General features: G+C 40.3%; 1 protein-coding gene across 1 annotated transcript; it reads right to left on the bottom strand.

The window, feature by feature from the left end:
• Positions 1–5,893: 5,893 nt before the first annotated feature.
• Positions 5,894–22,940, bottom strand: LOC108677060 (alpha-N-acetylglucosaminidase). Its single transcript, XM_047884350.1, has 20 exons — positions 22,578–22,940; positions 22,100–22,233; positions 21,160–21,335; positions 20,001–20,125; positions 18,755–18,848; positions 17,993–18,154; positions 16,753–16,818; positions 15,640–15,703; positions 15,059–15,207; positions 14,411–14,489; positions 13,781–13,930; positions 13,369–13,508; positions 11,962–12,097; positions 11,646–11,732; positions 11,017–11,271; positions 10,675–10,742; positions 9,707–9,827; positions 8,944–9,159; positions 8,828–8,885; positions 5,894–8,209 (listed from the first exon to the last, which is right to left on the bottom strand). The coding sequence occupies exons 1-20, from the start codon at positions 22,657–22,659 to the stop codon at positions 7,719–7,721; spliced, it is 2,853 nt and encodes a 950-aa protein (XP_047740306.1). The 5' UTR covers positions 22,660–22,940; the 3' UTR covers positions 5,894–7,718.
• Positions 22,941–24,155: the final 1,215 nt, after the last annotated feature.

Below are 24,155 nucleotides of genomic sequence, written 5' to 3' on the forward strand. Positions count from 1 at the left end.
GGGTAGGCGACATAATTATTCAAAGATTCGCTTTTCCAATTGCCATTTGAAAAAATAGTTGTTTTTGCTACAGCTTCAAGTTGTATCGTGGAGTGGATGTTTGTCGCTCTGCTGATGCTGATTTCAGCCACATTGATCACCAGCATCGCAACACTCAAACACCAAAACCAAGCCACTGCAACCATGCTACTTCACAGTATGCTTGGTAGAACATTGATTGAACATTCCTGACTTAATCTATGCAAACGACATTCTGGAGCTACAGTGTAAAGAGACGAGCTGAAAGGCATGGATAAGAGACATTTAAATCCATTTGTTATATCACTTACATTATAACCATACGCGGCTATATCCATGCAGGAAACAAATTTATTTCATAATCACAGTGAAAATATATCCAAACAAAACATTTCAGTCCATATTTTATTACTCCTTCAATTTCATAGCATCGTCTCATCCTTTAGGTTTCAAACACACACTGGAACACGGAAATACTTCATTCTTGTTAATCGTTAGATTTCAGCTATTTAAAAATGGCACCCAGGCGCCAGCTTCTGCTCGCCCGTATGTCTAATTCAATTAGATTTAGTCTGAGCCACTATTGTGATCCAAGATAAAGTTCGTTAGAGATGTTCGCTCTGCAGTTCAAATGTGGTCAATAAAATACGTTTCAATTAAAAGGGGCTGTAAGCTAAAAGCTGCTATATCGGAAGAGATTTTCATAAATGAATGAACAATGAACTTGCAAGTAAATACCTGCATTTTTCAACTCAAGAAGTTTAAATTGCAAAAAATATCCAGATGTCTACATATATTTTATTATTGATATTATAATAATTTGAGAGTCACTGTTATAATATTTTATTTATTGTAATATATTATAAAATATTATAATACTCAAATATTTCAGATTCAATAAATTACTTGGTGTTTCAATTAATCAGGTTAAGAACGGTTGACAGCCTAATTATAATGCATTCAATTGAAATTATTATTCCTTTATTTATTTCGATTATTTTATTTCCTTTATTTATTATTCAGCCTGCACAGATTATTCGGGTAATGCTGAATATTACAACAAAATGAAAATACAGAACAAGGTTCAGTTAAGCATCGCCTGGGGCTCAATATGTGAAATTTACATCCACAGAAACATGAAAATTGGCCTGATGTTTAGTGATAAAGCATGTGCGAGATAAGCTATCTTAGCTATGTTACAGTTAATGGTACATTCCTGTAAAAATAATCTCCCAATTGCTCCCATGAAGCTTTTGAGAATCAAATGGAAGGAATCACAATTGTACGGGCGGGACGACATGGAGCTTCTTGTGATGCAATATTCAGCGGCAGCGGTCGAGAAGTTCAGTGAGAATCACAACAAGAACCTTCGCCTGTGCTAACATTTTGCAGTCAGGGTCGCTGCATGCATATTGCTGTGAGATATTGGTATATCTTTTGAAGCGCCGTGACGAACATGAGATCACTGCCTTCCTCACACACCTCACACTCCGATCACTGCCTCCCTACCTCACACACCTCACACTCCCATCACTGCCTCCCTCACACACCTCACACTCCCATCACTGCCTCCCTCACACACCTCACACTCTGATCACTGCCTGCCTCACACACCTCACACTCCGATCACTGCCTCCCTCACACACAATACCTAGACGAGAGTATACAATACCTAGACGGGATACAATACCTAGACGGGATACAATACCTAGACAGGATACAATACCTAGACAGGATACAATACCTAGACAGGATACAATGCCTAGACGGGATACAATACCTAGACGGGGAATAAAAACTAGTCGGGAATAATACCTATACTAATACAATTAGACTAATAATAATACAATACCTAGTCAGGATACAATACCCAGACGGGGAATAATACCTAGATGGGGTATACTGTCATCTGTAAACGGAGTAGATGGTAGGCTGATAGGGTATAATACCTAGGCGAAGTGTAATCTCTAGGCATGGAATAATATCTAGGCGGGGTGTAATATTTAAACGGGCTATAATATCTTGATGTGGTATAACATTTAGGGTTAACAGGGTAAAAATCTGAGAAAATGTCATTCAACTGATGTGCAATCTACACCCTATTAATTTGACCAAACGATCGGGTCTTCCCTCATTTTGTTCCCGTTATGTTTTCGTATGCATCATGCAATTGTTGGTGCAAATATCGTACTGCTGAATTAAAGGAACATTTTCTACATTTGTCACTCTGTGAAGTGAAGAGTGGAAAAATATTTGAGTGTTGATACGCAAGTTAAGTTCCGTGTTGAACCTCAAGTGAAAATGACTTGTTTAGAAACACGACAAAATTACTCAACAAGTGGTCCCAGAATTAATCGTAAAAAGGCTTTCTGATCTAGTAACACCACGAGAAATTTTTGTTTTGTTTACAATGGAATATATGCTGATGGATTGATTATGGAAATTGCTTTTTGTTTGCAGTCCGTAAATCAAATTGCGATACCGTTAAATATAGTCTCAACTGAACTACTGTTAGAACATTTTAACACCCACCTCAGAATACTTAATGGTTTTTATGATTTTAAGATGTCTATGTTAATGCCATTAGTGATGTATAGAGATTTCAAAAAAATTAATTAATTATTTATATGGTAACTGTGCTCAAGCCACGTGACTTGGCGAGAACCGGACACGGTTAGCATACAACCACACACAACGGATGCCGCAGGCACACTGAGCTACACGAGGCTACGAGCCCTCACCTGCCTTGTATAGACACAACACGGGCCTAATGAAACTGTTATGACTCGACCGTTGAACTGCTTAGTCTTGCCTTAATATATTATTTCCCTAACTGTCTTTGAATTGATCGCTGTGAATTGAAAAAATTGTCACAAATCAACATTAACGCAAAAAGCTTTTAGTTTATGCCTGCAATTGTTAGATCAACTTAACTTTTTGGGAACCATGTTGACGTTGTTATAAAATGTTACATTTCTTAAAAAAAATTCGATCATGCCTACTATAAATTTCAAAATGATGATGTTAGCAAATAATTTGTAATGCATATTTTTATCAGACAATTTTGGAAAAATTTATGCAGTAGAAAGTAAACACGCGGAATGATAGTGAGAACATACATGACTTCTACAGCCAAAAAGTGCAGACAAAGCTGCTGCACTGCGTAGGGCGGTCATCTTTCGGTCATCAAATTTATTTAGCAAAAAAGTGAATGTTGTACTGCAAGAAACTTGTTTGTTAAATTTGATGCTTTGGACCCCGAATTTATAATATTATTTCAAATAAATATTTAGTCGGTGCTGTGAGTAGAGCACTTTCAGCGGAAAAAAATTTCCAGATTTTTAAGAATGGAAACTTGCTTATCAAGTCATCAAGATACTCTCAAAAAGACGAAAAATTCTCCCTATTTAGTCCAGCGGAAAATTTTCACTCACGTGCCGGGCCGGCGATGTAACCTCGCTGAAGCCACATGCTGGATTAAAACTTGTCTGAACATCGCAGAGCCTTTATACCCACGGGGATGTGGCGTGACTTAGAACTGTAATAGATTCGTTGGAAATGTCGTCCTTCATTTCTAGATCAAATTGAGTTGGGAATTTGATCCGAGACTTTGTATCTGCTTAGCAGGGAGCTTTGACGTTGTGGAAAGTTTGAGGGGAAAGAGACGTCGTAAATTACTCGACTGTCAGTTCACGACGGGCGGTATGGTGTCGGGAACTCAATGAGAGGCGAAGAAAAATACGTGGCCAGTGGTCGGCCTAGTCCAATTAGTTATAGCCGACCGTTGGCCATTCCTCGGCCACCTGAAAGCGACCAGTTGCCGCGAGAAAGGCGCTGGCTAGGATATCATATTACAAAGAGTACAAACTCAAGGGTAGAGACTGGCCGAGCTTCGGGCAGATCAAGGATTTTACACGATGGTCGCGAAAACCTCGCTCTCAGACTTCGCACGGCTTTCAATCAGGGCATTAATTCTTTATTCTATCTTAGTTGTGCAAAACTCATCCGATGATGAGACAAGGACGAGGTGTCATTCATATCCCAGTGAAAATTTACAGACGCGTCAGCTTCTGATTTGGAGTACCAGAAGCTGGGGCGACTCTAAATTTTGTTAGGGTAATATTCATGTCGTGGGTTTTACTTGTGTATCACGATATTTGTTATCTTATCTATCAATCTGTCTTAATGTAAACTATTTGAGTACTATTCGAGCATTTTAACGATCAATTCTGTTGAAGGATAAGGAAGCAAGAAGATCACTTTCGTTCAATCTGAGCTCGCGATGACTGACGGTACAGTTGATCCTGCTTTAAATTTAACAATTAATCCAAGTAAACCGGCGATTAGGTTGCTCAGCAATAGAACCGTCTCTCACTCCAGTAAAATAAAGCAGTGGGAAAATTATCTTCTACGGGTTTTTAAAGCAAACTGTCAGAACAATTATATTAACTACTGGGATATCTTCAAACTACTCCCTAAAGAAATTGGAAATAAATATTCAGAGTATATACTCAAATAATAGTCAAGTATATAGGTGAGTGCTTCATGTAATAGTAATGTTAAGCCATATACATGTATGATATTATACCTGTTCGGTTTGCTGATTTATAAATCCGCGAAATAAACATTGGATGTAGCATCCACTGGACGTTTGCATGTGTCCTACTTCTCACACGACGCTTCATTGCCTTCATCAGGCATTCTTTCACGCCTGACTTGGCGCAAATTGTCCTCAGACTTGCAGAGCAGGCGCGCTGTTTGAGCCTGTCTCTGTCAGGCCGGTAATGTGACGCTGATAGCGACAACACGCGCCTCTGACAGTGGCAACTCGCGCCTCTGACAGCGGCAAATCGCGCCTCTGACAGCGGCAACACGCGCCTCTGACAGCGGCAACACGCGCCTCTGCAGCCATGCTCTGCAGCCAGGCACAATAGTTAATCATCTATTCTTTTTAACGCCGAGTTTCTCATGTATATTGAGAGCGCGGGCCACAATGCAGGCTTAACAATGCCTGACCAAACATTAATTATTGGCATACCGGCATACATTGACTCACAAGACACTAGCCTCAGTACGTAATTAGACTTAGGCCACCTTTGTCAACATGACACAATAAGCCATAGCAGAATATCTTCCACGAGTTTTAAATAATATACCTGCTAATTGAAGTATAGAAAATGTTAATTTTACTTTGTATTGTAATGATTTTAAACGAAATATGCAGATAATTTAAACATGACTCTTTATCGACTGCAAACATACTGTTTTTTTTATAAAAATTATCAATTAAATACTATGAGTGTGTCATGATCTCAGTTCAAATAGGATTTTTGGACGCCCTCGATCAGCCGGCGTCCGGTTGCTGGCGTCTCGCAGGCGCTGAGCTTTGTTGTCCTACCTTATAATTGGAACAGCCGCGGCGCTCCATGCCAACGCCGCAAGCCGTGGCACTAGATGCCACTACCACAAGCCGTGGCACTCGATGCCACCACCGCAAGCCGTGGCACTAGATGCCACCGCTATACAAGCAACGCTAAAGCCATCCTGATCGTAATTGCCATCGGTAATGCCGCTATAAGATGACGGAATTACCTGCACTGATAAGAGGATCGATCCGAAGTGATCCAGCGATTTACTGCAAATCTGGATCATAGATGGAAAATTCCTTGAAAGAGGCTCAGCAATAACTTGGAAGTGTTTCATATTAAGGGGTGGACTAGACATTAATCAGTCATTGCGAAATGTAGCATTAGTAAGTGAGCATTCAGTAACAACTGAGAAATTTATCGTAATAAAAGTAATCTTTCTTAAATCAAACATAAACTCGTATCGTCTTTAAATTTTACTGAAATAAAATACAAATCCAAATGCAGCGGTTAAATAACTAAAATATCACAAGCAAAGCGCACCCAAACGAATAAAGGTAAATAAACTTTACGAAAGAGACATATTTTCGACTAGTTGTTCTTTAAATAGTGAACATGACAGTATAGATAAATGTACCCATATATTTAACCGTTTTTTAAGACTAAATAGGAATTTTTATTCAACAATTCTCTTATGATTTTTACAGTTTGGAGAATAGAACTTTTGGTAGGATTTGACAGTTCGAATAGAAAGTTTTAAAGTCACATTTTAGAAAATCATAATGTATGGAAAAAAAACATTCACTATTATTTGAAACTTAGAATTCAAGACTTCTCTATTATAATATTGTAATATTTTGGAAAAAAATTCATTATTAATTACAGTTAAGGCTTTGCAACGCTTAAAATTGAGATGTATAAATGATATTTGTACAAACATTTGGTATAACGGATTTAACTAGTAAATTTAAAAACTAAAATTACTCTGAAATTAATAGAGATGTCCTGACAAATCCAGTGGTTTGTAAATTGATAACTAATGACTCAACATTAACAATAAAGGCATCAGGTATCACTATGAATAATGCATCTGGATGCTGGTGCGGGCGGCTGATCCATGGTCTCGTTGTGAGCCTCCCTCAGGTTACTTGGTCCAGGGGACTGGAGGTGGCAACTGAGACGATAGCTCAACGTAGACGTGGTCAAGCCAATGTAGTTAATGTCGTGGATAAGCCCACAACCTTCGTTATAACAAGAAAATTTTTCAAACGACATTGGTTTCTTGTAGACGCCCCAATTTTTTACAGAGATTACATTTGGTTGTAAAGTTTACGATTTTATTTTATTTCAGAGTCTAAAGAGTTTATTTCTGTCATTTTTTTATGATGCTTCTGATGTTATTTTGGTTGAATGACTGCAGGAATTACTCATCTGTCTTTTAACGTTCCCATGTTAATATGATTTTCTTAGTAGATAGTTGAAGTGTAAGTGTTACAGTTAGATGCTGGTACGTCGTCAGCTCGGTTTTTGGAGTGATAGATAATTTAAGATATTGGAATTATTTTGTTCGCATGTCTATTGTTTAACGAAAATTGTTTGGTAGGTTCGTAGTTTGGTTCTCAAATCAGTAGCTAATGAGCTAATCGCGAATGCTCGTTGGATGAGGCGCTAATGGTGCTTGTTTTGCAACGCTATGGCATAAGCATACTTCATATTTAGCACTTTTCCGACGTCTGTTGGTTTCCGTCCTCAACATCAAGGAAAAATCACGGCTATATACTACAGAAATTCGATTGTTAGTGATTACAATGCAGGAAGTGAAATTTTTAAATTAAAAAATGTAGGTAGCTCAAATGCTACAAGTATAATTCATCAAATTAAGAACACCAATGAAAAAATTGTTAATAAGAATTTGTCCATATTCTACAAAAGAACCTGCTTTAAAAAAGAACGCCTGCTAAATTACACCAACGTATTTTACCATATAATTTCCAGCGATGAAAGTCTATATCTAGCTGAAGCTGCAGTTAATAGGTCGCTCGTCCTATATCGAAGTCACTCGATTTGCGGCAGCCGGCATTTCGCAATTCATATGAGCAGGGAAGATAATGTCATTTGATTCTTACTCAGAACTTTGGAAGCATTAAACGAGATAACGCATCACATGAATCCTTTCCATTTCGTGTTTGTAAAATATAAAAAAAAAGAATGCAATATTTATTTTTTGGAGCGCTGAAGAATAGAGAACAAGCTTGCACAAATGAGCCAATGAGTGAATTTAAGTTCATCCCTCTCCAGAGAAATTCTATCAAACTAAATAATATTTTACCGCTTCTAGGCAGCGTGTCTTTTAAAACTCAAGCCATTGAAACCATGGACCGATTTCATGTTCTTGTTGACGGCGGCACTCGGAAAGTCAACTTCTCCCAAGAAGTCAAAGCCTAAAATGTTATTACGATTATTTGGAGCTTGCCGAGGCTTGGTTTCTGTCCACTCGAGTTTTGTTTTTTCAGCTGGAGTCAGAGCACGAATTGCATTGCCACTTTGGAACTCGAATATTGAATTAGGATGCCTGTTGTTCCCATTATTTCTGTATGATTCCATAATCCTGAATGCGATTTCTTGAATGCCAGCGTGAGGCGTTTGAATCCGGCGTTCATTTCCATGATTCATTTTGTCATAATGAGGCCAGTCTGAGGATGCACCATTTGTGGCTCTGAGTCCTCCAGCCTCGACCATTTCAAAATTTCTGATCGCAATTCCAGTTTTGGCAAAAGCAGGCCGATACTTCTTGTAAATGCTCAGCGCCAAGTCAATGCTGTCACCTGTAAGGTTCAGATTGCCTATATAATAAGATGCGTATGAGGGGTTAATGTTGATAAAATGTGAAATAAATGTTGTATACAAAATTTGAATATTTTTTTAGCAAAGGTCCATGTTCACTTTGCTGATGAATCATGTTAACATGCGTTGATGCTTTTAACAATCTACGTGCGGCACGAGCGACCGGTGGGTTGCAGGGTCTTTTTTCCGGAGAAATTCCGTGATTTTGTTTTTTCAATTGCGATTGTGGACAAAAATTCAGGATGGCAGTACTACCTTAATAAATTTTAAATGAACGGAAAATTTTTGAATTTTTGCACCGGAACCTATAAATTTACCGGAACATTTAGAAATACAGGTCTTTTTATCCGCGGACTTGGCCGTTTTTAGGCCATCTGCCAGCGCCGGCAGAGTCGTGTCGCACTTAACGTGTTAAGCGTCTCACCATATTTCCAAAGAACGTTTATTTATAAACCTTTATTCTGGAAGGGAATTGAATGTAATTTTATTAACAAATATTTTCGAAACACCGAGTAACTCAACAGATATTCGTAGAGATAGTATTTCATTACTTATATGACTCCATTTTTAACTTGGTAATGCTCAATAAGATAACTCACCAACGGGTTCAACAGGGTATGGTGTATCGGTGTTGAGCGTGAAAGGTTCTTCAACTTGCTCGAACATTATCTTGTTGAGCTTTCCCTGGTCTAGGGTAGAGTTGAGCCTNTTCAACTTGCTCGAACATTATCTTGTTGAGCTTGCCCTGGTCTAGGGTAGAGTTGAGCCTAAGACTCTGTAATAGACCTCCCACGAAAACCTGCCAGCGGGGTCTGATATAATTATTTATCACGCCAGACCACTGCTTCACCGCGTAGTCCAGAATCTGCTCGTCCGTCGGACCCCACAGAGAGATTTGGTTCAGCGCGTTGTACACGTACAGGTTCTCCTCCTGCTCGGGAAATTTTTTTTTTCTATTAGATAGATTATTTGATTTATTAAATTCAAGACTTGATTATGCACAGCTCGTACTATAATTTATGATGGTGTTGGCTATTGTTGTGACGGAGAGTCACATGAAAGGTCGGGGAAATTCATCATATAAGTCCTACATGGATAGAAACGAAATTTCTTTAGTAATTAATACACATTTTATGATTGATTACTTTCACCTTGGATTGATTTTTACTAGATCAAACCATTTATAAGAAGTGCCAATATCATGTAGATAATAGCTTGATGAGAATTGAGAACAAATTCCATCTTCCACTTTCAGATTGACCAACATGGGCAGAAACATTGATAAACACGTCAGAAATTCCCGTGCTGGGGCCATACTTTCAAAAAAGTTATTAGATCGTAAGTTTATTAGCCAATCATTAACGGCCTTTCAAGCAAAATCCACCAATCACATACAAGAAAATAGAGCGTAAGCACTTACGTTAACTTAGCGAGTTTATAAAGTACGGCCCCTGAATTATATTCATCGATTTTCGAACCTGTTGATTGGTGGCGAGGGCGGCGGCGGCCGCCGTCCACCGCCCCAGCAGGAACTTGGACGACGTCGCCAGCAGGTCGTCCAGGTCCTGCAGAGTCTCGTCCAGCGCCGCCCCTGCTCTCCTGGACCAGATGAGCAGTCAGAACTACGTATTTAAAATCTAAAGCTTCTCAACATCAGGTATGAAATTATTCCAACCAAATATGGCCTCAGTTTTACTACTTTGCTCGATCGAAGATAAGTTAAGACTGCAATAAATCGTCTCGGTTATTCCATAAACCATTTCCATTCTACGCTCTTTGTGTGACATTTTTTCTCTCTCGCTTCGAAATATCGCCCTGATTCTTTCATTAGCTTCAATGCCAAGAACCGGTTTTTGGTCTCCCGTGAAATAATATCAGTGCTATGGTGATAAGCGGACACATCACGACGCTTTCTTAAACTAACTTAGATTCTCAATCAAACGTGATCCAAGCTACACCAGCAAACTATTTTCAGTGTGAGACACAACCTGTTCAACACCCACCACCCGTTCAACACCACCACCCGTTCAACACCCATCACCCGTTCAATACTCACCACCCGTTCAGCACCCACCACCCGTTCAATACCCACCGCCCGTTCAACACCCACTTTTTATTTAACACCCATCACCGATTCAACGCACACGTACCAGCCGTTCACAGCCCACCGACCACTCAACACCTACCACCCATTATACGCCACGCCAATCACCTGTGCAACATCTACCACCCACTAGACGCCCACCACCCGCTAACACCTATCGCCCGTTCGACGCCCACAGACCGCGCAGCACCTATCACCCGCATAACACCCACCTCCTAATAACACTACCCACCTACCCATCATCTGTGCAGCATCGATCATCCGTTAAACGATCACCAGAAGCGCAACACCACAACCCTCACAACACAACCACCTCCCTGTAACACCCCCCTGACCACCCACTTGACGCTGGAATACGACGCGTTGTTGTAGGCCCCCACCAAAGCCTGGGCGACGTGGCCGCCGAACACCTGCGTGTGCGAGTCATTCCTTACTGAGAAGACCTCTCATTGCACGTAATTAATCGTTATTTATTAATGAATCGTGAATATAACATTGATATTACCAATCTGCAAAGGTTTCATCATAGAGCGACAATAATAATTAATTCGATAAAGTTCTATATCAGCGTATATTCTATAACAACCACATTGAAACTAACACCATCACATTGAATGACTAACTAAATAGTAACAACCACATTAAATTTCGATTCACCATTGAAATTTTGTTCCATTGACTGACCTGCAGCACTTCTCTCGTCACGTCCACGAGATCATGACGGAAAGTCTCTTGCGTCGTCAGTTGGACGCCTGGTTCTTCAAAGGTCCCTGACGTCATTTTGGTCCCCCGGACAACGTCAGGTTTTCCCCCTCCGTCAACTGAATGTTCAAGATCCACAGGAAGCGACACGCCCCGCGCACGGGTCAATTTAGCAGAGGAGATCACACCGATCATCTCGTCCCAGGCCGCGATTAGGTCACTTACGTTATACGGGATCTGCACAAGTTGTACAACCCAAATCTATCAAGGACTATTTCCTCCAAGTATCTAGATTATTTCATAGATAATCTGCTAACCATTATTGTTATTAAATACAAGACGTGCATTTCTTATGAAAGCAACCAGGGGGCCTGTCCCCTTTTTAAGACTGGACGATCATGTAAGAAATATTTTCGAGGTTTTAAGGCACCGAACGCTTAGCAATCACTATTTTAAAATGGATTTGTCAAGTGTTGGTTATGAGCACAGTTTACGAGACTACTTAGGAGTACCATAGAATCAGCATTTGCAGTTCATGGCATTCGGATTGAATATTAAATAAAGAGTAATTATAAAAGTAAAATTAGGAGCTCCTTAACCAGATGTCTAACCACGGGCACAAGATGAAGAGACGGTCTGACCATGATGATGTGGCGGCCGTGGTTGTGGTAGAGCGATGTGTCGTTGTACACGCTCCTCTGTCAGCCACATAAAACAATCTTTAGTAAGCTGAATAGGATGCGATATTTAACTTCAGGAAACCCATGCACCTAAGACTTTTATCACTAAAATGTTCTAGGACATCACTGCATATACTTCGGTACTCAGTCGAATTACCCGTGACCTGAAACTGTTATAAGGAATCAATGGGCCATTACTACTGTTACAGCACACTACTGTTACTATACTACAGCACACTACTGTTACTAGAGCGCAGGCAGACGCCTTCGGGCGTTGGCTGTGCCCGGGGTGCTTGGGTAGAGCCAATGTCGGTATAGCAGAAAGACCCGCAGATTTCGACTTCTTGGGGTATGTTTCTCGGTGTTGTGCCAATGGTAGAGCACTGAAGAGGGTGCCCCGAGATGGTAGATGTTAGGCCGCAAGTAGGTAAAATCTCGAATATGTATAAAGGAGCGATGTGATATGTCTACCGTGCCGCTAAAATCTGAAGTTTCAGGATCAAGTGTAGATAGGTGAAGGGGATTTTAAGGCAATGGTGCCTGTGCTGTGGCTGGGGTTGTTGACTCAATATTTAACCAAACGTCTCTTAGAGTCGCGCATCCTGAAATAGTTTGCGTGTTCTTTCACTTTAACTGCATTGTTTCGTGCATGGAAACAGTTTTATTAAAACAACTTCCTCCCTATCATAATTGCCGATTGTTTGTCGGGGGGCACAAAACTCGACTCTCTATCGACAAGTTTTTTTTTCTGTTTGAATAATCGGATGCGAAAATTGTTGTATTTCTTAAGGCAAAGGAATACTGTCCAATTTGAAACAGAATCTACGAGTTAATTTCAGGTTTTCTTAAAGAAAAAGCGTTACTTGAAGACAGCCCCGCTTGGGACACCACTCAACGTTATAAAGTGACGAACACATCGACAACATGAAGGCTCTCGTTCGTAAAGACCGTCGCCGAGTCACTGATCAATTCTTTAAAATGTCCGCAAAATCATGGAGTTCAATTCTGAGGACATGTTTGGAAGTTTGCAACTGAGATTTGTACCTCGCCTTCTCTAAGGCGTGCAAAGGGACGTTGCCTCCAGGCATGTTTGAAACATGACCATAGTTTTTAAATCCCATCTATCGCCGTATGTCCTCTAGAAATATTTCGATTCCACAGACTTAAAAATAACGCGTTTTTCATCAGTGGATGAAGAGGACTATACTCGTAACAAGGCCTAAATAACAATGATATTTAAATATAGAAAAGGTTTGAATAATGGGTGAATTGATGTAGCTATGCATTGTGGTCAAGGGATAATATTTAAGAGACGATAAAAATTTGGAGAGAAAATGTTCAGAAATAAAGACTTTCTGCACTGTTGCACCTTAAGTAACTGGCGCAGCAGTGTTGTATATGTATATCCTCGCAATCGATTTTTAATAGAAATATGAAACACTATCGAAAAATCATGATTTAAGTATCCATGATTATTATAAGACACTCATTAATGGAAATGGACAAGTAAGGGAGAGGAAGGGGGGAGTGAGGGGAGAGGAATGGGGAAGCTGTGAGCAAGAAGCGGTTTGCGTTTTTTCCTTTGATTGAAGTATCCATTATTATTAATAAAAGAGACTTAATAGAAATGGACAAGTAATCAAGAGATGCTGACCAGTCACGGAGGTCAGCAGGAGCATCACTCCAGGCGAGGCTCATCATGAGGTTGTACATGACGTAGTTCTGGTCTATGCCCTCCATGGTGATGCCGGTGCCCATCAGGTTGCTGCTGTTCGCCCGGGCCGTTGCTAAATTCTAGAATTAACAAAAGGGAATATTGAGTAAGCTCATGTTTGTTTTCATCGGTGGCGTTATGAGAAAGGAAAAAAACATTAGTCTATTGGACATTAGTCTATTGGACGGGATAAGAAAGATCCTGGCTATATATTGTATATGCGACGTCATGTTGGGAATAGGGACTTGCCAATGTAGATTCACGTTCTAGTTTGTTTATCATTCGCAGCCTTGAAATAACTTAAAATTTTAAGTCTCTGTATACGGAAGACATTTTCAAATGCATTTGGGACCTGCAGAAGCATGTCGACATTGCCGAAAAGTCCGTCGGTGCCGCCGTAGTTGTTGAGCATGCAGAATATGAAAGGCTGGCCATAAAAGCCCTCGAACTTGTCGTACACCGGAGACACCTCCGCTGCGAGATCAAGCACCAGGATGCGACCCTGCCAATTATGCATCAATTACGAGGTGATTCATGAGGATATAGCAAGACCCACGCAATGTTCGGTGAACTGCGTGCTTAGTTTCACGGTTAAATGATGCTGATAGTAGGGAACAAAATATTATTGCAAGTTCGAAAAATAAGAGGATTGCTGTGCAAACCAACTAATGTTACACATATTTTATCAGATATTTAAAAATCACGCATTACCATCGTGAAAATACCTCTTGTGTCAAATCTTCACAATCAATCGAAAGCCGAAAAACTTAAATCGGAAATTAGGTAAGATCACAATAACAGAAATGACAAAAAAATCAGGCGGTCATACGATCAGTTCCTAGTAATTGATATTTTGCGCTGGACAATGAGCCGATCTTAAAATTCAGACCGCAATCAGGCAAACATTTTACCAGTTAATCACTTGCTTATTGATATCGGTCAAGAATAACTGGAACAATAATTAATGCTCTTCGGGCCTCACTATTGGCACGGAGGTGAGCAGGGCTTCCGCTAGTGGTTGGGTCCAGAAGTCGTTCAGCAACATCCAGCCCTGCAGCAGCCTGTCCGTGTACAGACTTCAGGTTAATATTGAAATTTTTAATATTGTCGCATTAGTTTGTAGCCATCAATTACTTACTGATTTATTAATTCTATAACTGAATAAAATTTTCACAACCCACTAGCCTCAGGTACATGCTGATGCCTCATGAATGGCACGTTTTCCAGCGTAATTTCGCTCGGTCGACTTTATGGAGTTAATTTGAAAATTTCGAAGATGGGAGTTGTTCGTCGTGGGTTCGAGCCCAGGGCCTATACTTTAAAAAAAAGTTAAGAGATCGTAAGTTCATCAGCCAATCATTGACCGCCTTTCGAACAAAATCCACCAATCATAGACAAGAAAATAGAGCGTAAGTACTTACGTTCACTTAGAGAGTTTTGAAAGCATGGCCTCTGGTAAGCTGGGTTCATTTCTCGGTATCGCTGGTGGACTGTGCTTGGTCGCCGTAAAAGGTGGTGCTTCCAGCATGGCCTTGGTTGATTGTCCCTATTCGAGCTCTGGTGCTTGTTACCTGGGAAGATCTTAAGATCTTAAGGAGTGTATAGGTCTTCTTGCATCAGACGCACGCACCAGGTGGCGTTAGCGTCCACAGCCTCCATGGCGCCGTAGATGGAGCGGCCGACCTCCGCCATGTAGGAGGGGTCGTCGCTGCTGGGGGTCTGCTCGTTGTAAGGGTCGCAGTTGTACACGCCGTCCGTGAAGTTATACGCAGCGCTCATCTGCACACACAACAGCTGGCTTGACTTGTACACGCGGGGGTTGTTGGTGCCGCAAGTATTGCATGAACAACTCGTGTAAGTTTGTCGGCGGCGTGGGTGTGGTTAGCATTGGGGGTATTTCATACGGAAGACACGTGAGTTTAGATTTGAAGACAGTAGTGCACCATACATTAGTAAATTGGTGCAAAAAATGTAGTGTGTAGACCTAGTGCCTTAAAAAGAGAAAATTCTATTAAAAAAGTTTGTCTGACTAATTTGCGTAAGAGGATGATAGAAATTCGTATATTTTGAAGGCAGCTGTGTGGAAACCTTTAAATTACATATAAAAAAATTGTAATAATACGAATCGTCGCCTCAAATAAAGTGCTACAATTTGGTTCATTTTTATAAATTTGACATGAAACTAAGGTAAAATCGATGACTGTGACTCACCTCCTGCATGAACATGATGCCGATCTGATGGAAAAGCGGGTCCGTGGGCTCCAGCATGTACGTCCTGAGTTATAATCACGACCATAACTCAAATTGCAGAAATGCAATAAATAAAAGAATAGTCCACAATAATTCATATCTTTATAGAAAACGTTTCGGTGACCAGCTCCATCGTAAGTTCGTAGAATCTAGAATCACAAATCAGAAGTCGCAAATTAATACATTGAAAGCAAAGAACGAAATTAAAAACCTAAATATACAAGTAATAGACGGAGCACAAAAAAAACTATCTATTCACAATTTCAAGGGAATAGGAGCTAACAGCTGAATTCAAACTGGGCCGAAGTTTAAAGATGTACAATGATTCTAAAATGCGCAAATCGGAAGTCCCGGAGGTGGAAGCTAACACCCTAAAGTCACAGTCAGAAACAGGGACAACACACTGCTCTGCGTGAGCGCGCACAGCCGAAGGAGGGGGGCGCGATAGATTCTAAAACGTTTTCTATAAAGATATGAATTTTTGTGGACTATTCTTTGCTTTTTAGTTAATTTGCGATTTAAGCAAACAAGTGACATCAATTACTTTTGTTTATTATCGACGTTTATGCTAGACAAGTCGGTACACACGGAGTCAGCAACACGAACATATTCGTATTTGGAGGAATTCCGATTATTGTGATGTTGTTATAGCTCGCAGTACATGAGCATGATTCTTCGTATTTCAAGTTTACATCCATGCATGGTAATTCAAAAAACAATCAAGTCACTACGCCATCGGAGAATTATCCTCCTCTGTGTCCTTCCGATTTCCTTTTACAATATGCGTTTCCAGTGTGAAATGCATCAAATTAATGTATTACTATCAGATGGTAATTGTGATTTCCAATACTAATACATAACAAAAAAATTACCGAAAAATATTGTTAGTCGGTAGTCGTAAAATCAGAATTAAAAGAAACAACCATCTTTCAGTAGAAAAACAAATATGTTTCTCGCAAAATCTAAATTATCTCATATCGTTTGCCACGAAATTTTAAACAGAAAGTTTCTTGTTTGGATAACGTTAGGTATCACTAATCTACAACTATGCCCACATTTGGGGCTGCCACTCGCCTCGTGTAAGTGTCATTGAAGTTTCCCCAGGTCGTCTGGCGCGTCATGTTCGCTTCTGGGAACAACCTGCCCGAATATCAAATAAAAGGGAGTAAACACATAGAATATATCTTCATTTAACTCTATAGCATCAGTCACAATAATAATTTGAACATTAGAGTCATCTGTTAGTTACTGCATTGACTAATTTATAAATTCCTTGCGAGTACAGGTCATAAAATTATTATCGGGTTCAAAGTCACCTCGATAATAGCTTATACAATTTCAAGCACAATTTCAGATCGGGACGACTGCAGAGTTGAATGCAGAGTCTCACTAGCTTGTCCTTTGCATTACCATGTCTAGAGGGTCGTACTCCCTATAAATAGGAACTTGGCCTTAACCATCAAAATGATCATTAATTCGTCAAGTTCGTAGTCAAGACTTTGAAGCTAGTGGGCTAGATCTCAAAGATCAAGATCTAGACAATGAAGATCATTAAGAATTTCTTCAAAATCGTGATTTCAACCATCAACAATATAATCAATGCTTTGCAAATCGTAATTATAAGATCTTGACGATCTTAATCAGGACTGTAACGATCGTGGTCAAGACCTTGGCGATCGTTGTCATGACCTCAGCGATCGTGATCAAGACCTTGGCGATCGTGGTCATGACCTCAGCGATCGCGGTCAGACCTTAGCGATCGTGGTCATGACCTCACAGATCGAGGTCAGACCTTAACGATCGTGGTCAATATCTTAGTGATCGTGATCAAGACCTTAGCGATCGCGATCAAGACCTTAGCGATCGTGGTCAGACTTTAGCGATCGTGATCAAGATCTCAGTGATCGTGATCAAGACCTTAGCGATCGTGATCAAGACCTTAGCGATCGTGGTTAAGACCTCAGCGATCGTGGTCAAGACCTTGGCGATCGTGATCAAGATCTCAGTGATCGTGGTCAAGACCTTGGCGATCGTAATCAAGATCTCAGTGATCGTGGTCAAGACCTTGGCGATCGTGATCAAGATCTCAGTGATCGTGGTCAAGACCTTGGCGATCGTGATCAAGGTCTCAGTGATCGTGGTCAAGACCTTGGCGATCGTGATCAAGGTCTCAGTGATCGTGGTCAAGACCTTAGTGATTGTAATCAAGACCTTAGCGATCGTGATCAAGACCTTGGCGATCGTGATCAAGATCTCAGTGATCGTGATGAAGATCTTACAAATCGGTACCCATGCATCCCCAGGCAGCTCGTACCTCTGCAGGGCGGCGGGCACGTGTCCGGCAAAGCAGGGCAGCACAGGCGTCATGCCCAGGCTCCGCATGGCGGCCAGGATGTTCTTCTGCAGCAGCTCCTGCGCCAGCATCCACGTCTGCGGCAGCGGTCCACCCCAGCCCATAAGGTTGCCCATGCGGTTCCTCGATACACAATTGAACATTGTACGGCTCAGTGGTTTTCGATCATTAGATGATCCACAACCTTTAGACGATCCGTGTGATCCCCAACCTCAAGTTAGTCTAGAGGGTTTTGCAAGGAGTCAGCAGTCGCGGTTAACCGTTATTTGATTGAATATTGCTAACACAGCTCCAAGGTATTTAGTAATTCTCAATACTGATTTAATCATTATGTCGACGAACACTGCCTTTGCTCTTCTTGAATAATGTACGCCACATCAAGAATTTCATAAATAGATGTAACACAAACCAAAGGAATATTGTTATTATTCGTGTTCATATTTTCCTTTTTGTTATAATTTTTTATATTATTATAATTGTTAATTAATCATTGTTATTATTATCCGTATTATCGTAAAATCAGTGTTTTGGTGACAAAATAATCTGTATCTGTAATTTGCGTACAGTAACAGCATCTCTCACTAATATTTATTTACTATAAGACCAGGAAGGCAACAATTTCAATATTCTTTTTTTCTTTACAATAACAACTGCACTGAACATCAAACAAATTTACAGCCAGGAGGCGTTCACGGTGGCCGCTAGCGACGCAGAGCAACTGACCACGCCAGGAACGCTGGACCAGCGAAGAAGGCGTCGAGGTCTTCGTCCGTGAGTCCCAGCGCGAGGTAGACCCTACGCCACACCGCCTCCTGGCCTGGGGCCATATTTTCAAAACTCGCTAAGTGAACGTAAGTACTTACGCACTATTTTCTTGTCTATGATTGGTGGATTTTGCATAAAAGGCCGTCAATGATTGGCTGATGAACTTACGATCTCTTATATTTTTTGGAAAGTATAGGCCCTGTACTCCAGCAGGAGGGTGACCATGGAACGCAGGAGTGTGGTGACATGGAGGACAGGGAGAACATGGTGCAAGCATCGTCTTTAGGCAGACAATTGTGAGGAATATTTTTTGGACTCCAGCAGGAGGGTGACCATGGAGTGCAGGAGGAGTGTGGTGACATGAAGGACAAGGAGAACATGGTGCAAGTATCGTCATTAGGCAGACAATTATGAGGAATATTTTTTGGACTCCAGCAGGAGGGGGACCATGGAGTGCAGGAGGAGTGTGGTGACATGGAGGACAGGGAGAACATGGTGCAAGCATCGTCATTAGGCAGATAATTGTGAGGAATATTTTTGAAATATCTTGATGATCATTTTTAATTTGGCCGTATCGAGTTTTTAACGATTTAATTGACAATAATGATTTTGGTCGTTTGAATAGTACGCGAAAAAAAGGAATTATTGTACGAGATGGGTATTATATATAGTTAGGAGAAAGATACCTATTCTTAAGAGGCAGAAACATTGAACAAGTGATATCGGTGACTAAAAAGTTATATAAATTTAACCAAAATTCTTATACGGAAAAGTTTAGAAAAAATTTGAGTGGAAGACATTTAATAACACAAAATAGAGGATCCATGAACGTTGGATAATATATTCATGAAAATTTGCTCTCAAGCCTTAGGAAGAAGGCAAAACAACTAATTTAATGGCAAAAAATTACTTGAGCTTTGAAACAAATAAAAGAAACCTGACTTGAGGGTGATGCACAATAAAAAATTAAATTTTCAATATGCATTCTAGACAAATATTAATATCAAACAATCAATTCATCTAAAATGCGAGATAAGAACACCATTAGACGATGACACGAATAGAAATGACGAAATTTCATAGGCGCGACGGAATTTTTTCTAAAGATACCATTTTAAAAGAATCATTTTAGATAAATACAAAAACTATTCACCGCTTGCTTATATTGTATGTGGGAATGTAAGTGTGAAGTATGACGTCGTACCTGTAAATGCCAGTGGCAGGTTGATGCCATTAAGTGCCATCCAGTCGATCTCGCGCTGCCATCGCTGCCACTGCCACCACACGCTTGAGTAAGACACCGTACACACGTTCTGGTAGTATCGGTACCTGTTGGGGTGGTGGTATAGGGATGGTGGTGAGGTATATAGTGGTAGCGCGCATGTTCGGCGCAATTTGAAAACAAATTTATCCTATTACGATGTTTATAATTAGGCTAGAAATAATTAAGAAAATATAGTTAAATTGTACTGCATGAAGAGAGGAAAAATCGTGGCAAAACTTGCTCTCGTGGAAATTGAAACAGTGGATCTGACAGAAGAGCTTTACGTTTTTCAATCTTAGTCAGATGATAGCAAATATGAAAAACTCATCACTCTAAAAATGGCTAAGGCACACACGTTGTCAGTTCCAAAAGTAACGGCGCTGGTGATACAATCTTCGGAAGGGCCCACGTACTACGATGTCTAACAAAATACAAGATACACCCATACTTTATATAGGTTCAGCAGTACGGAATTAGTGGGGTTTACATTGTCTCTAAAGCGTGATCAGCTATGTAGCTCTGAGGCTATAGTATAGCTGTGCGATGTGCATATTTAGGCAAAGCGTTGGCTACAGGGTTAGTTTAAGTGGTAAAATTTTTGGCCAACGTCTGCGCTGCCATGGCCGCATGACGGAGGCCAGCTTTGTTCAAAGGGAATAATCACCTTCATATTTCTTTCAGTGGGCACACACTCAAAAGGACGAATAGTATCCTATGAATTTACCTGTATTCGCAGCTACAACTTGAGAATAATCACCTTAAAAGAATCTGGTCTATCTTTTCTTGTTATCCAAACTCTACAACTATAACAAACCGCATAAATAACGAAGGAGCTAGCGTGGGACAAACAGTGACCTACGAGAAGCTTTTGGTCATCAAAACCTAACACTAACGTGAACAAATTTTTATATTGTAGCTAATTTAAAGCACAAAATATTAATTACGGATAATAAATTGCAATAAAATTATCATAAACTTGTCACTAAAAAACTAAAAAAAAAAACACTGAAATAAACACGCAAAGCGATCAAGAGGACGCACAAAGTTTCTTAATTTGCAAGGAATAGAAAAGACGATGAAGTTAAGCAAATCGCATTACCGATCCTTGGCAGTTATCGTGAAGTTGGCGTTTGGTAGAATCTGTGGCAGTGCGAGTTGATCGCCATCCCAAGAGACGTGGCAGTTGCAGTACTGCGTCAAGTACTGCTGCACTCCCCAGCTCACTGCCACGCCACTGCTGCCTTTCACTGCCACCCTGCCATCCTCGGCCGTCACCTGGTCGCAGGCAATACAATTCAAGTTACAGCGTGATGAAAAGTTGAATTTTAGTTATACTTTTATCCAAAGTTGTTTGAGAACTTTTTTTAGGATTTTGGATGTACACATTCGACACATTCGAATGTACCTACTGGAGTTTCAAAAGTTTGTAAAAAGAGTTTAATGAGCGAAGTGAATATAGAAGTAAAGATGCTCGGGGGCTGTGCGTTCTTTCCATTTACACGTCAAGTTGCATTTATGGTAAGGAAATAGTTCGGTGAACATAAGAGCAGGTGGAGTGTAATCAAGCAGCGCACAAGTAGAAATTTCTTCAAACGAAAGAATTATCACAATCAAATGGTGTCAATAACTCGGCAATACTCTTGTAGTCACCGTTTAGGAAACCACAGAATTAATTCTCTAATGGACATATCTCTCTAATGGACATATATCTCTAATGGACATATCTCTCTAATAGTCATATCTCTCTAATGGACATTAGACTCTCTAATGGACATATCTCTCTAATGGACATATCTCTCTAATGGACATATCTCTCTAATGGACATTAGACTCTCTAATGGACATTCTCTAATGGACATATCTCTCTAATAGACATATCTCTCTAATGTCCATTAGATTCTCTAATGGATATTCTCTAATGGGCATATCTCTCTAATAGACATTAGACTCTCTAATGGACATATCTCTCTAATGTACATTAGACTCTCTAATGGACATTCTCTAATGGACATAAATATTGAAGCAAAGAACATCGTCACCTGCACCGTGTCCCTGTCATTGACTGCCATGGATCTGTTGACAGTGAGGTTGAAGAGGAAGGCTTGCTCAGGCAGCAGGCGCGTCACGACGCCCATAGCGGCGTCTGCTTCTGACGCCTCGGAAGACCTCGCAGCTTTTTGGAAATTTTCGAAGTATTTACTGTGTTCTTTCCCTCGAGTATTGGCACGCATAGGATTTCAATGCATAAATTACCGCTACATTTATCTTCAAAATATTTCTGGAGAAGCAAGACCCTTTTCTTTTTTTTTTTTTTGAAAACGCAATGAGACAAAATATTTTCATTTGTTTCACATGACTTCATAATAGCGCCATATAAAAAAACTTGCTGTAATAAAACGTACAAAAGAACCTCTATATATCTACGATTCGATGTTGTTTCTTAAATATTACTGCTGCTAATATTTCACTTAACATAACTTACACGAGTATTTCTCAATTTCTCGCCGTTATAGCTACCTGCTGGCGATGATTCACTGTTGTCTGTGTGACTCAACACCAGCAACAGTGCAAAAATTGCAGACTGGTCGCTAATACGCATTTTTTTAAAGTCGCTCTTGGCAGGGTGAAACCTTCAATTGATTGGAATAACTCTGCCCTATGAAAAATGAAGAAATTTTCAACGCAATGATGAGCTAAAAGTTCCTTACAGCGAATATAAACTTCAAATACCAATCCACAATTCAGCTGACTTTTTTGCACAGTAATTCAATTATATCATACATGTAGAGTTATTATACGATGATATATCGGTAATAGTTTTACTTGTTACAGTCACAGCTTCGGAGTTGCTATAGACGGGCAACCCACAACCTCCCTCACCGTCAGCTCAGCACTAACACTTTAGCTAGCAAGCACTGGAGCCGAGCTCTGTGTGTATCAGTAGCCGATTATTTCAACAGATATCACGAGTGCTGATGCACTCATAGCATTCGATGCAACTGATGTTAAGGAACTTCTCAACATAGCGACAGTCAATCGACGCGCCAGCATAATAACCCCCGGGGCAGATTTGTTATATGATATCAAATATTGTTCAATATTTCGTTCAGTGGGCCCTAACAAAAACCAAATCTTCCGAGTAGCAATCTCGATAATTCCAATTATAAAATACAAATTTATTGCTTCTATTTCCCCTGAAGATATCCAGCCACAAAGTCTCATCTTTGGATTCCTTGTTCTTGAGTACGAAAGCATTTTTAAAACTGATTTAAAATATCTAGAATGAAAATATTCGAACTATAAACTAGGAAATCAAAGAATCAAAATTAGGAAGGTGAAAAATTTAATTGTTTAATAGCACTGGGTTTGCAATAAGCTGGCTGCATTATTGAATGCTGATCAGTCGACCTTCATGTTGTAAAAAGTGCGAAATTATGTTAGTAAGCACATGTGACAGGAAAAATTATTGTGTAACATTTCTCTCGATTGTACTCCGTCATTTATTCCTTATAACATAACGTAACATAACATAGTGATCTCGGCGCTGAAGTGTAGGCCTGATGTGGCCTGTCGCCGATTCTTTTCCTATTCGTGCCTTGTTCACAGATGCTAAATTCTCGTTTACAACTAGCATAGTGCGAAGAATGACGGACGACAGCACACCCGAGAACAATGGCCCACAGCTCAAATTCGGTTACATCCATCCTCATTGACGTCTATGTGGCAACTGGTGTTCAAAGCGCGCGGTCTCCTCTCAAACTACCGAGTACAAAAGTAGTGTGAACGGTTGTGCGCGGTGAGGCACTGCAGCAAACGACTCAAAGCGCATGTCGTTGCCACTAGTGTAAACGGGCTTTTAAATAGCTAGTCCACATACGATGTGCTTCAGTTACCCGCTTGCAGTTGTACGGGAGGGTTTGCGTGTCGTCTTTCACACCATCCTTGACAAGAATTGAGCTCCAGTATCGCCTGGTCTTGCATTCTTGCCACCTCGAACGCTTATTTCGAGGCGCCCGAGACTTTGTCGGGCTTTACTGAACAATTAACTTATTGTCATTGCAAACCTATCTCCTCCTACAGTTTTAAAGCTACAGC

This window comes from Hyalella azteca, unplaced genomic scaffold (genome assembly GCF_000764305.2).
Source record: "Hyalella azteca isolate HAZT.00-mixed unplaced genomic scaffold, Hazt_2.0.2 contig15264, whole genome shotgun sequence".
NCBI classification, from domain to species: Eukaryota; Metazoa; Arthropoda; class Malacostraca; order Amphipoda; family Hyalellidae; genus Hyalella; species Hyalella azteca.

Coding starts and splice junctions, on each gene's coding strand:
- LOC108677060 (XM_047884350.1), bottom strand. CDS start 22,659: ATGCGTATTAGCGACCAGTCTGCAATTTTTGCACTGTTGCTGGTGTTG. Junction 13,509..13,780: donor ATGTCGACATGCTTCTGCAG/GTCCCAAATGCA, acceptor TGTTAATTCTAG/AATTTAGCAACGGCCCGGGC. Junction 11,272..11,645: donor CTCTTCATCTTGTGCCCGTG/GTTAGACATCTG, acceptor CAACTTGTGCAG/ATCCCGTATAACGTAAGTGA.